Source organism: Mauremys mutica, chromosome 5 (assembly GCF_020497125.1).
Source record: "Mauremys mutica isolate MM-2020 ecotype Southern chromosome 5, ASM2049712v1, whole genome shotgun sequence".
In the NCBI taxonomy this organism is placed as follows: domain Eukaryota; kingdom Metazoa; phylum Chordata; order Testudines; family Geoemydidae; genus Mauremys; species Mauremys mutica.
In genome coordinates, this window is record NC_059076.1 from 121,547,862 (window position 1) to 121,562,085 (window position 14,224).

The window sequence follows — 14,224 nt, forward strand, 5'->3', positions numbered from 1 at the left end:
ATGGGCAATAAACAAAAATTCACAGGCATCCGTGACCTGTCCGTGACTTTTCCTAAAAATAACCAGGAGGGAGGGGTGATGGGAAAAAAATTACAGTTGGAGCCCCATGGAGCGAGGACTGACAGCTCGAGCCTCTCGGCCATGCGGAAAGGGGGGACATTGTCCCAGCCCCAGCCCAAACCACAGGGCACGGGCGAACAGAACCGGCCCCTGCTGAAACCGGAAGCGGGAGGCGCACCGCCCCGGTTCCAGCCCCGGCTCCAGTCCTGGCGACAGCCATGAACAGCTAAAACCAAAGAAGTCACGGAGGTCTGGAAAAGTCATGGAATCTGTGACTTCTGTGACTAAATCGTATCCTTAATCATCTTACAAGAGTCAATGTAAAGTTGTTTTCTACTTTGTCTTTCAACAAGTGGTGAACACGAGGATTTTGCAGTTGAGTCCCAGCATGTCCAGGGAAAATTTTGAAAGAAACATGTTACATTTTAATGAAAATGTGGCCACTATTATGGCCCTTAATCTTGTTGCAATCTGAATTTTAGTTCAAATCACATCTTATTATTATTTATTTGTATTACTGTAGCACCTAGGAGCCCCAGTCATGGGCCAGTCCTCTGTTGTGCTATGTGTTGTACAAACACAGAACAAAAAGATAGTCCAGATCAGTCTTTTCTCCAGGTTGTGTTGTTTTTTCCAAAAATGGCAATTTCCTTTGGGTTCTGGATGGCTAGGAATTGTGAGTCTGACTTTCAATTTTGTTATAACAATTTCTTTGGTCTTGGAGGAAGGGAAGATCCCTGGAATTTGGGGTCCAAACTCCATGCTTGTTACATGGGACAAATAACCACCACCCCATCCCCTAACAGGAGAGCTGGGAATCATACACAGTTTTTTTCCCCACCACACTGCTATCTGCAGGTGTTTCTATGAGAAGAGTCATGCTGGCTCCAAATTATTTTAACTGAATCCATTCTAAACAGAATGTTCACTCAAGTGATTTTTCTTTCTGCTCTTCAGGTAGCACCGGAGACAAAAGCAGTTATGAAGTGGATGAGGGCTATACCATTTGTATTGTCTGCCAGTCTCCATGGAGGTGAATTAGTTGTTACCTATCCTTATGACTTCTCAAGGCATCCACTGGAAGAGAAAATGTTCTCCCCTACAGCCGATGAGAAGGTAATACTTCTTTCAGATGGCTATATAAGCTAGTACAGCTCCAGATATGGAACTACTTGGAACCAATCCTTTTAATTCTGAGTTGCTGTGAATTTTGTGAATTCCTGACTTGCAACAATATCGCTAAATATGCCATGAAAGGGTGAATGTAATTCTGCAATCAAACACTCAGTGTTTGTCTAACATCACTCTCAGGCCTGGTTACACTTAAAATTTAGGTAAACCTATTCACATTGCCCGGATGTGAAAAATTCATTCTCCTGTGTGCCAGAGTTAAGGTGACCTAACCCCTGGTCTAGATGTGGTTTGATAGATGGAAGAATTCTTCCACTGACCTAGCTACCGCTGCTTGGGGAGGTGAATTACCTACATTGAAGGAAAAACCCCTTCCATTGATATAGGATGTGTCTACATTAGGCCACATAGTGTAAACATGGCCCCAGTGAAATCAATGGGAGTTTATGCATTGGTTTCTAAGGGGCTAGAGATGTGCTAATGCTGAGTGCTCCTATTGTCAGACTCAGGGAGAATACAGAATAAGACTTGCAGAGTTAAACTATGTACAGATCTACTCATAGGAAAGTTTACTTCCTGTAGCCAAACCAATAAATGTAACATTTCAGTGACAACACATGAGGGCCTAACTGTCCACTGTCCTGCACCTTCTAGAGTCACTTGCATATTTACAGTTCTGCTTTGGTAGCATTTTACACCCACTTTGCATTGGTGTAAATAATTCCACCAAGTGTAGGGGAACAGAGAATCTGCCCCTTAATATTTAAGGAGTTAAGGGCCCAATCTAACTCCCACTGGCTTCACAAGAAGCAGGTCCTGAACATACAGTTCTAATCTTCATTTAAATCAAAGGAAATACAGGATGCCAGAAGGGGGCAATATTGTAATAGATATTCCAGGTTAAGATGAATTAGTGAATATTTGTCTTTCCAGTCCCTGGTTTGGATTATTCTTTATTTTGGGAGCTTTAAATAGGCTGAAAATTGTGCAGCACTCTTCTCTACTTCTTTTTGATATCCTAAAACTAGTCCTTGACACAAGTAATGAGAAGTTTGTGCTTTTATGTCAGAAATGCCTGGCAGTCTTAACAAGCACCACTTTCTTTAGCAAACCAATGCTGCAAATAAACAAAGAAACCACTCTTCTTTAGTGTGATGCACAGATCCTTGTGTTGAGGAGTGCAGGACTGGGTTGATTCCTTATGCAGGCTGGGCACCAGAGAGCTGCAGTTAGGAAACTGGTATTAAGTGTCTTGTTTTGAGCTGCATAAAGTCTGTTGTTTGGATACTCAGCGATATACTTAGCAGGGGAAGCCACACAAAGTAGGGATCCTGAACATAGCATGTCACAAATAGGTTTACTGAATGGTAATGCAAACTACGGGACATTATGAAGAAGAGGGGGAAATCCATTCTTTATCTGGTAAGGAGAAGATGGTTTACAGCCAGTGAATTTAGGGGATTTTATTGGATTTTAATCTATGTTAAATCACTGATCTGTGGTAAAGATTTCTAACTTAGCACCCAGCTGCATGTTCTGCAAATCACTTTCAATCGAAGGTGAGCATAGCTAGCCTCAGAAAAGTCACTAGAGAACAGAAAAGAGCTGAGGTTTTAGTGACTGGAATTGTAAAATCACCGCTCAGATGTTTAGTCCTCTGCCTTGCTTTCTTTGTCAGTGAGGCACTGCCTTGTGGAGTAAGGTACCATTGCACGTGAACAATGTTGTCACAGCCCTTTAAAAACGGTCAGGTGCTGAATGCCTCCTGCATAGGAACTGTTCTTTTTCAACTTCCAGTGACATCATGGGCCTCTAAGGGTATGTCTACACAGCAGCTAGACATCCATGGCTGGCCTGTGCCAGCCGACTCAGGCTTGGGCTGTTTCACTGCTGTGTAGGTATCTGGGCTTGAGCTGAAATCTAGGCTCCAGACCCTGCGAGATGGGAGGGTTCCAGGGCTTGGACTCCAGCGTGAGCCAGGAAGCCTACAGAGTAATGAAACAGCCCCTCAGCCTGTGCCCTGTGAGTCCAAGTCAGCTGGCACCAGCAGCTGTGGGTTTTCCCTTGCTGTGTAGACATACCCTGAGCTCTTTGCAGGCTCAGGTCTAGGTCAAGATTACCCTCATATCCCTCTTTTGCGACCAGTTTCCAAAGGAGCAGCATCGGGCCCCTATTGACCAATACTTGCTGTAATGAAATATTTAAAATCCCCCTAAAATAAACAGTAACCTGTGACTTGATGTTTGTGAGTTTCCTTCTCCTCACATAACAGCTCTCCAGCTATGGGACTCCACAGACTGCACCGGAGATATTCCTGACTCACACTGACTCATACTCGAGTGGTGGAGAGGAGAATCAGGCCCCTTTCTGTGTGAGGGACTCTGCACCCAGAGTCTCATTTAAATCTGGGGCACCAAAGCAGTGTTTGCTAGATCCACCATTGCTACAAGGACTGGAAAAGTTACCAGGTTAAAAGAGGTGGCGGGCAGAAGAGTACATGTTGATCTCCCTCTGATTAAAATAATTTTTAAAGCCAATTTGAGAGCAATGTAAGCAGTATCCCTTTAAATGTCAGAGTTATAAAACCACACCTGTTAAGTGACCTGCATTTAACTAATCTCCTCTGCAGCTGCTGTTGTCTGAGGACCTGCGTCCTGAAATATTGCTGCTCTGTTTTAGCTGCTGGTCTGTTAGCTGTAACCTCTGTTCTGACAGCTGACCTGGTGGAAGTCACCTGGGCAAGGAGGAAGAGGGCAAATTTGCATCCTTGGTTGCAGCAAAAAGTAAAGCACCACAGCACTGCGGAAGTTAAACTTGAAGGCTCAGGTTCTCCAGCCTGTTGAGTCATTTCTGGGCTGAGCCAATGTGGCAAAATGTACTTAAAACAGACTTAAATAGGCAGTGATACTCCCCGCATGTAAATATATTCTCTGGTGGCATTTTGGCCCCTATGTTACCCCTTCCCGGTTCCACTGGTGTTGGGGATGTGGGACACTGCTGTATCTGGTTTATCTAGGGAGCTGCCAGATTAGCTCATTACTCCTGAGGGCATTCTGCGCCAAAACATTAAAAATTCTGTGCCAAAAAAATATTTTTTTGCACACAATATTTTATAATTCTGCAAAATGTATTTGTCAAATAAATGTGGAGACTCCAGCACGGGACAGGGGAGCACAGGCCACTGGCTGCACAGAGGTGGGAGATCACTGTGCAGCTCCCACCCCGGGACACAAACTCAGCAGTGAGGCTGCACCCAATCCTGACACAGCACAACAATTGGGCCTGCCCCAGAAACACCCCAGGGCCCTGCCCCTCCGTGCCAGGTGCACCAGGTGTGGGCGGGCAGGCTCAGCAAGGCAGGATCCAGGTGTGGAGGGGCTTGGTGTGGGGGGATCCAGGTGTGGGTTGAGAGGGTTCTGTGTGGGGCAGTCTGGGTGGGGATCCGGGTGTGGGGAGGATCTGGATGCACAGAGGCTTGTTGGGGGGTTCTGGGTGCAACGGTAATGGGACTCTGCAGGGGGGTCCAGGTGAAGGTGGTTGAGACTCAGCAGTAGGGGGTCTGGGTGTGGGGGGGGATAGAGCTCAGCACGTGGGTCTGGGGAGGTTCAGTGGGGGGTACAGATGCAGGGACAGTGTGGCTCAGTTGCGTGGGGATCCAAGTGCAGTTGATTGGGTCTTGGTGGGGTGGGGAGCCGGGTGCGGGTGGCTTGTCAGGGTGGTCCAGGTGCAGGGGGAGTGGGGCTCATTGGGGGGTTCTGGGTGAGGCTTAGTGAGAGGGTCTGGGTATGAAGGGATCAGGCTGTATGGGGGTTGGGCGGATGCGGAGCAGCTCTCAGTACATAGATCCCTTCCCCTGCAGGTGAGGAGTGCAAGAAGAGGGGCATTGGAGGGGCGGAGGAGTTTGTAGAGCTTCCTGCAACTGAGGGGAAAATCTGGGGGTGGGTCTGACCAGGCCCTGGATGCTGTGCAGGAGAAGAGAAAGTCCCGTTCTCCCCAGTCTAGCCGGGATCAGCAGCTGAGCCCAGTGCAGAGTAGGAGCCACCAGCAAGGCAGCCACCAGCCACTAGCAAGGCACTGTAGACAAGCCCTCAGGCACTTCTAAAAAATTTACCCCACATCTCCCATTGACATCAGTAGGAGCAGGATTGAGCCCATAACTCCCTTAGTAGAAGTTTGTAGGATCAGGATTGGATCCCAAACTATCCACAAATATTGTTTGTAAATATACTTAATTATTAGCTATTTTCTTCCAACAGAGCCTTGAACTATGAAGGAGATTTAACTATCTGGGAAGGTGCACAGAGTGGCAACAAATCACAGTTAAGCTTGAGGGAAACTCAAAAACATTTTGTCTGAGATGTTGAAATAGGGGTAGTTTCTCATGTCCTGTAACTCAGAAACAATGTGATGGACTTTCTTCAAATTTTACATGAACACTCATTTGTCTTCATTCAACAATTATCTCGCTTGTCCCTTTGCCAACGCTGATACGCAGTTAGCAGAAATACTAATAAATAACAAACCCAAACCCTTCACTCATTCAATCTGGCCCCTAATGAGGTATCGAGGGTGAGATTTTCAGAAATGTTCAGTGTTCACTTGACTCTGTTTCCATCAAAGGCAGTGGTAAAACTCTTTTCAATGGGTGAAGTCAGGTCAGCGCTGAGAGCTTTTGAAAATCCCACTCTGAACCTTGTGGATAATTATGTTACACTGAATACATTAAAAGATCTTGTCTGGACCTCTAAGGTCCCACATTTTTCCAGAGATGATCTGTCACTTCAGTCCCCTGCTTGGCTTTCTGTTTGCCAGTGATTGGAATGTTCTTGGTTTTTTGTCCCAAGCAATGATCTCTGAGCTGATAAACCAGGACAATTACCTTCTTCTGCCCTAGTCACTGTGAAAGCCAATTTCTGTTAGTGGTTTAGTGGGCATAAGAAGGGCCATACTGGGTCAGACTAAAGATCCATCTAGCCCAGTATTCTGTTTTCTGACAGTGGCAACAGGTAATTATCAAGTGTATTCCCATAATATAAGAACTAGGGGTAACCAAATGAAATTAATAGGCAGCAGGTTTAAAACAAATAAAAGGAAGTTCTTCTTCACACAGCGCACAGTCAACTTGTGGAACTCCTTACCTGAGGAGGTTGTGAAGGCTAGGACTATAACAGCGTTTAAAAGAGAACTGGATAAATTCATGGAGGTTAAGTCCATAAATGGCTATTAGCCAGGATGGGTAAGGAATGGTGTCCCTAGCCTCTGTTTGTCAGAAGGTGGAGATGGATGGCAGCAGAGAGATCACGTGATCATTGCCTGTTAGGTTCACTCCCTCTGGGACACCTGGCATTGGCCACTGTCGGTAGACAGGATACTGGGCTGGATGGACCTTTGGTCTGACCCAGTATGGCCGTTCTTATGTTCTTATGTAAGTGATCCATCTCCTATCGCCTATTTCCTGCCTCTGGCAAACAGAGGGTAGGGACAGGGTTCTGAAGCCTGCATTTCACCTGATTTGCCTGCTGTTCTCATTGTTTATTTCATTAAGGACGAGGATCCCTATATTCACAAAGGGACTTTAAGCATTGTAACACCTGACTCCAAGGCATTCTGCCACCTAGTGGAATTCTCAGACTCACGTTACGGGGTCAGAGGACACCTAATGGATTGATCCCCACAGGCAAGATAGGCAGAACCACCCCTAGCTTGAGATTCCTAATGGGATTCAGCTTGTGCTAGGGATCCCAGCAGCTCATTAACTGTGGGGTAACAGCAGGACTTATGTGGCGTTGCACCTGTCTACTGGCAGGAACCTTCAGAGTTAGGCTGCACCTGAGCAGTCATTTTGAAAATGTCAGTGGTGCCTAAATATTAGACTTATGGACCTAAAGAGTCAGTTAGACACCTAAGTACCTTTGTGAATCAATCCCCAAGTTCTCACCCACAGGGCCATTTGACTCCCCCTCACTTAGCATGAAAGGTCACAGAAAACATCCCCTGTAAGCTAACCTCTTCTTTCCTTGCTGCAGCCTGTCCTCTCCTTGCAGTCTCCCTCCAAGCTGCAGACGGGCTCTTGACTCAGAAGTCACATGTACTCATAGACTTGCTGTCTCCACTTCTTAATCACTATGGCACATTTGCTCTTTATGGGCCTATAGCATTGGCTGAGTTCCCTCAAGCAGACTCTTCACCATCAGAATCTTCTACCTGGTCACATGCACTGCTAAGTGTCTCTCTCTAACACTTTTCAGTCTCTGTTAGCGGCATTCATGCAACCGAGTATTAATGACACTAAGCTAGAGGTGTTATAAACATTTTAGTTTGTGCCGGGAGAAATAAGGAGGCCTGTAACTTGCATTAGTTACCTCAAGTTATAGGCATTGTGGAAAAACTGTTTAGACCCCAGAGCATTTGGCACCTTTGATAAAGTGAAAACAAGTTACTCTTGTTATTATTATTTATTTCTCAAATCACAGATGAGTAGAGACTAGGGTAAAAGTGGCTCCGTTATTTAGAATTCTTTGTCATTGCATTGCAGATAATGGATTTTTTTTGAAGCACCTAGGTGACTTAGGAGCCTAGGTCTCAGAATTTGGACTCCTAGGTGACTCAGGAACTTCTGTCAATTTTATCTAAGAAGGATATCCTTGTATAGAGGTTCCCTCTGTGCACATAGGTCTAGAGGACACCATCTGGCAGGCAGGAACAGATAGTGCTGGAGTGGATCTCAGTGATGTGAAGATAAGTGGAAGAAGTGCTTACAGTTCACAGAAGAAGTAAATATTTTTCAAAATCCTTCATTTCAGATGTTCAGATTGCTGGCTAAAGCATATGCAGGTGCACATCCAGTCATCTCAGACAAATCGGAAGCCCGTTGTGGTGGAAACTTCGTAAAACGAGGAGGCATTATAAACGGTGCTCAGTGGTATAGTTTTACTGGAGGTAAATCTCTTTGCCATTATGTCATGTGAAGCAAAACCTAAGTAAGACCCTTAAGAGAGACAAGTAAGGGCCTGATCCAAGGCCAAGTGAACTAAATGGAAAGACTCATTAATTTCAGTGGGCTTTGGATCAGACCCTGCCCCCAGTGCACAAAAATGTCTTTAAATGGCAAAGTCTATATTTAAATAGAGCAGGCCAAATTCATCCCTGACGTAACTCCGGTGAAATCAATAGAGTTATGCATGGCATGAATTTGGCATTGTGTATTTATGAAATGCTGTTCTGGTGTTAAAATCTGAAATTTTCTAGCAGATAGGAATGAAACATTAATGCCTCAACAGCAGCATGAATTTGGACTTCAGATCCATAATGTAGAATTTTATATATTCTACATTATGGATTTGAAGTGTGCTTAATCTGTATTGACTACTATAATTGATTATTAGTAGTAGGCATGATAAGCAAAAATGTCACAACTGACATCCAATTCATTGGTGTTCAAGTTTCCAATGCTATTTTATCATTAGCATTATTCGGTTTTTCAGCTTGTTCAATTTTTGATACGTGAGTAAAATTTTCAAAAGCACCTATGTCCTATTTTCAAAAGTGATTTAGACTCCTAAGTGATTAATAACTTTTGAAAATGGGGTGCTTTTGAAAATTGTGCCTGTTATCTGTGATTAACATTTTAGTACATAATAATGTCATGACCTTTCCTTTAGAGGCACAGGGTTCTCATGATGTTAGCTTCTCTTAGAGGTTTGCTGCCACCAAAGGAACTGCTGACAGGGTATGGTACTTTGCTAGATGGTATAATAATGAAGAAGATACCATAAGACAGCAAAGACATTTTCTTTATTCCCCAGTCCAAGAACAAGTCTCATTCTCCGACCACAGGCCTGGAAGTCAATTCCAGAGTTCTAAACCGAGCTCTGACCTTGATTTCCCTGTGACCGTGGGCAGTACCTTATGGTATAAAGCTGATCATGCAAACTCCCATCCCTCTGCCTTAGCTTCTACAAATGTAAATGAGTTTTAATAATAATAGTGCTTACCCATCTCAAAGAGGTGTTGTGAGCATTAATTAGTTAACTGATGTTTAAAATAATGCTAGTAAAACTCCAAAGATACCAAATACTGTGCATATGGTAGATGCAGTCATTCTACACAACCTATACATCCTTGTCCACAGGGCTGCATTTGGTAATCAACTAATTGCAGCAACATAGTTCTAATTAAATGTGACATGGATTGTTCATAATCTTCCCTTTTCCCTTTCTATTAATTTAGGTATGGCAGATTTTAATTACCTTCACACAAACTGTTTTGAAATCACCTTGGAGCTGGGATGTGAAAAGTTTCCTTTGGAGGAGGAACTGTATTCAGCCTGGCATGAAAACAAAGAATCCCTTCTGACTTTTATGGAAATGGTAGAGTTCTACTTTTATATATATTCCTTCAGTGCTTGTGGCTTTTCTTCTGCATTCTTTGGTGGGATTCCATTGTTATTTTTTTCCCTGTTGAGGATGCTTATGACAGCATTTGATCTTCAGATATTCCCACACCATCAGTTTGGCTGTCTAAGAAAGTGGATATTATTTCCCTAACTCACATGTGGGTGGGTTGAAGATTGAGATGTGCTTAAGTACAATACAAAATAGGACCGGAGAAATGTCTATAAATAGTTCGGGTGGGTTTATGAATAGCTCTTCAAAAATCCAATATTAGAGACAGACCAACTCATTCAGAAAAATAAGACCCAACTTCTTTCTCAAAGAACTAAACCAAACTTAATTTAAATTTCCATAAAGTTTAGGTAATTTTTCACTTTTACATGCTTCTCCGATTCCATGTTTTTGGTCTGAAGTTCCACTATTCTGTAACAGAGACCTTTTAAGTGTTGTTTTTGACCCATCTGGAACTAGGAAATACTGAACAATTCATTGGAAATCCTGTTCCTACAATATTTCAGCTCAGTTTCTGACCAAAAGCTGTTAGGATAAACGTCTGGACCCTGAACTTATGGAGGAACAACCAAACCAAATTTATGTAGGCTCACTCAGCAATAACAAATGCCTCACTAATAACAGGTAACTGATCACAGAGACTCAAGGCAGACATCTTTCTCTCAGCCATTAGCAGATCAGCTTTCTGTCATGCCTTATATTGATAGACCATGTAGTAATTTAAAGTTGTTAGGAGTGTGTTAGCTTTTTTTATGGCCTTTTTAAGCAACCTCTTGCTACTTGTGGTAAGTATCATCATTCGATAAAGACTACAATCCAGACCACCAACCTCATTTCATTTTACAGCTGTCTGATGAAAATGAGTTTTAGTGGGTCCAAATGGGACTGGATTAAATCCATATATATTGCACTTGAAGCCTTTAAGATGTAAAGATTTTTATAGTGTGAGATACTGTAGAAGTCTATGCTGGAAAAGCCTTTTGAGCAAATGCAGAACAGTAAGCGAAAACTCTCTAGATAAGATTGACTGAATTACTCCTGATAAGGATTAAGTCTGCCATAAGCAATTCAAACTTTTCTCATTCTGATATTTACCAGATTATTTGATGTGCGCATAAATCTACTTGGTTTAACTAGGAAAAGTTAAACATATATTTATATGTGCTAATCCTTCTCCTATTGAAAGCAGTTACAAAACTCCCATTGACTGTAATGATACATGATCAGGGCTGTATTCATGGAAATAAAATAAACCCAATAGCAATAAAGTAATTAAGGGCCCAATTCTGTCACTCTTACCTGCACTGCCTAGTAATTATTGAAGTCATGTCAGAAAAAGATGTCAGAAATGGGACCTAAATCCAGCAAAGCAAAGTTGAAATAGAATTGCTGCATTATGGGGCAGATTCTCTTTTTTCCTTGTACCCCGTATAGAGAATGTACAGCTCCTCAGAAAGTGAAATTCTGTCCTTCTGATTTGGAAGTGTTTTCCAGTCACTTTGCATGAGTGTTAATGATGAGGCTGCAAATTAGTGGAGAGAAAGGCCCACTATTTTTAACACCTCATGCTGATTTAAGATTTTTCCATACTTTGATGCTGCAGGATGACTAGAAAGAAAACTGCACCAATCTACTATAATAGTTCTTAAGGGACAGATTCTGGTTCCTTCTGTTCAATAGTACCTCAAACCTTGAACAGTCCCATTCAAATAAATTAAACTATGGAAGGGGTAAGGTAGTGCTCAATGTGAGTAGGAGCGGCAGAATCTGGTTCTGAATAAGTGTTGTAATTGGAACAGGTCAACATTTTTAGATTAAAAAAACTTTTCATCCAAAAAATGGCCTTTTTAAAAAATTGTATATGTTAATGATTTTTTTTAAAATTTCCATTTTTTAAATTCCACTGGGGGGAGAAATCATCTTTTTTTCATTGTTTATTAGTTTTCCTGCTTTTCTGGGTATCCTGGGGCAAAATGAGGGGGGAAAAGAAGAGGAAAGGAGAAACAATGAAGGAAAGGAAAAGAGGAGAAAAAGGAGTGGAAAACAGGAAACCTACAAAACTCAGAAAAATGAAAAAATTCAGAAAAAGAATTTTGAAATTGAATTTTTTCAATAAATATTTGTGAAAATTTCTAATAAATAAAAAACTGTCCATTTGTGGAGCCTGCAGAACAAAACTGACTAAAATGCTAAAAAAATGATTTTTTCCCCCCACTTTTTGACCATCTCAGATTGTTATGAACTGGCAATTTTGTTTCTGCACCTTTGCCCTCTTGTGCATGGAATTAAAACTAATCTGATGTATGTCTCCAGCTTTGTCTTGCTAGGAGATAGGGGTATTTCCTTTTAGCTCAAGCAGTAGGATCCTGTACTTTTAGAGGTGGAGAATCAGGGCAGGTCTACACTATGGGGGAAAGTCGATCTAAGCTACGCAATTTGAGTTACATTAGTAGTGTGACTCAAATTGATGTAGCTTAGATCTACTTACTGTGGGGTCCACACTATGCTATGTCGACACGAGACTCTCTCCCGTTGACTCCCCTTACTCTTCTTGTTCCAGTGGAGTATCACAGTTGATGGGAGAGCGATCTGAGGTCGATTTAGCGGGTCTTCACTCGACCCACTAAATTGACCCGCGGTGGATTGATTGCTGCAACGTCAATCCACCGGTAAGTGGAGACAAGCCCTCAGAATCCTATACCCACTATTACCATGACATTCTGAGTGGCCATGTTGTTCAGCACAATGACAACCCTGAAGTCCAAGTTTGCTGCTCTATGTCTCTCTCTTTCTCTCTCTCTCTATAAAGTATAAATATTCACATCAGGTTTTTTATTGACATCTGTCACTGTTCTAGTATCTCCATCACTGTTCTCTTTGACAGGGAGAGATTTTAACATAGTAATAATGCATGCCTGCCTCACAAGATTGCTGAGGGGTTCAGTTAATTAATGCACAGTTTACAGCACTTTGAGATCCTTGAATATGAGGTACTATATAACTGAAAAATATTTGCTTGTTTATTTTTATTGCAACAAGTTTTAATGCCTCTGATTTTCTTATGCAAATATTATGCATAGCAGTGAGCTGAATTAATTGGTTGCACCGTCATGATGGCAGCATTCTGTTTGACTGTTAGTTATTAGTTATTTAGTTATTCTATATATCCTTTAATGCTGCATTTTTCCTTGTAGTAAATTCAATTGGTAGATTAGAGGGTCAGATCCTCACCTTGTGTAAATTGGGCTCATTTACTCCATAGTTTATGAAAGTGTGTTTTTCCTTTACATAGGGAGTATCAGGTCACTTTTAAAAACTTTAACTAAATTTCTTTTCTGTGTCGAGTTTAAGTCATACATTTTAAAATATTAGTTGAATATAATGGTTATAGGGTCATGCAGCCATGATCTACATACAGGTGAGACCCTCCATGCATAGAGCACATTCCACCATCATCAAAGGGGGGTGATTTGCTTCCACATCTCCCTTTGCCCCCAGGCCCCATAAAGAGTTGCTCGTAGGTTGGTGATCCATGAGTGGGAGAGTGATCTGAGATTGTACACAGGCCTCTAAGTTGTTGCCCTAGGAGGCAAACCACCCTTCTCAATAAGAAGGATGTTGACTCATTTTGAGGAGAATCTCATGAGGATTGCTTCCTGTCACAACCAGGACATGGGCAATGAGACCTAATGGTCAGAGCAGGAGTCAGGCCTCGTCAGGTACTAGAAGGCCAGAGTCTAATGCAGGCCAGAGGGCAAACCAAGAGTCAGGCATCTGTAGACAGGCAGAATCAGAAGTCAGACTCTGGGGTCTCTTGCACACAGGGTCTGAAGCAGAGACAGGCAGTCAGTCTGTGTTGTTGCTCAGACAGCTTCCTGTCATGGCTTCCTGGCTTAAGTACTAGTGCCAGCCAATCAGTGGGCTACAAGGATCTGCCACTCAGCTCCTGCTGGGCAGTACTTCCTGCGGAGCCTCACCTCACAAGGTCGTCCTGCAAGAGCCTAGCCTATGCTTTTGTGTTGATGTGGAGGTGGCAGCAACTCAGTACCCCTTGCAGATTCTTACACTTCCTCTTCCTGTAGGTTTTCTTTCAGGAAAAGATGAGCGGGCACAAAAATATGACCATTTGGTGTAACTTGTCCTTTCCTTGTTAGGTGCACCGTGGGATAAAGGGAATTGTGTCTGATAAATTTGGTAACCCAATAAAAAATGCCCGAATTTCAGTCAAAGGGATCCGACATGATGTTATCACAGGTAATGTTATTTTGGTTGGATCTTTCTTATATGATAATGATGGTATGTACTATGAGCGAAAAACCGTAGTCCTCACTAAGGCAAAAGTTCTATTACATTCAATGGACATTTTGCCTGAAGAGAATTGCAGGAATTGGCTGTGTGACTTTATTTAGAATTATGAGAAACAACAGGTCAAAATCTACCCCTCCCCCCCCACACACACCACTATTATCAGTGCCAATGAAGTTGCATGAGTGTAACTGAGTGCAAAATTTTTCACAGAATTTTTCGCAGAATCTCTCTAGTTTCATATTAAATTTCTTGCTAGGCCTAAGTAAACTGAAATTTTCTTCAGATAGAGCAATATTTTGGTCTCTGTGCACAGGAGAATA

At 42.5% G+C, this 14,224-nt stretch overlaps 1 protein-coding gene across 1 annotated transcript in view; it reads left to right on the top strand.

Annotated features, from left to right (window-relative positions):
- CPZ (carboxypeptidase Z) overlaps positions 1-14,224 on the top strand; it is a 51,005-nt gene that overhangs the window by 33,301 nt on the left and 3,480 nt on the right. The window contains exons 7-10 of the mRNA XM_045017326.1: positions 1,018-1,176; positions 7,995-8,130; positions 9,421-9,560; positions 13,751-13,850. Coding sequence (XP_044873261.1) covers positions 1,018-1,176; positions 7,995-8,130; positions 9,421-9,560; positions 13,751-13,850 — 535 coding nt within the window. The remainder of the gene's footprint in view (positions 1-1,017; positions 1,177-7,994; positions 8,131-9,420; positions 9,561-13,750; positions 13,851-14,224) is intronic.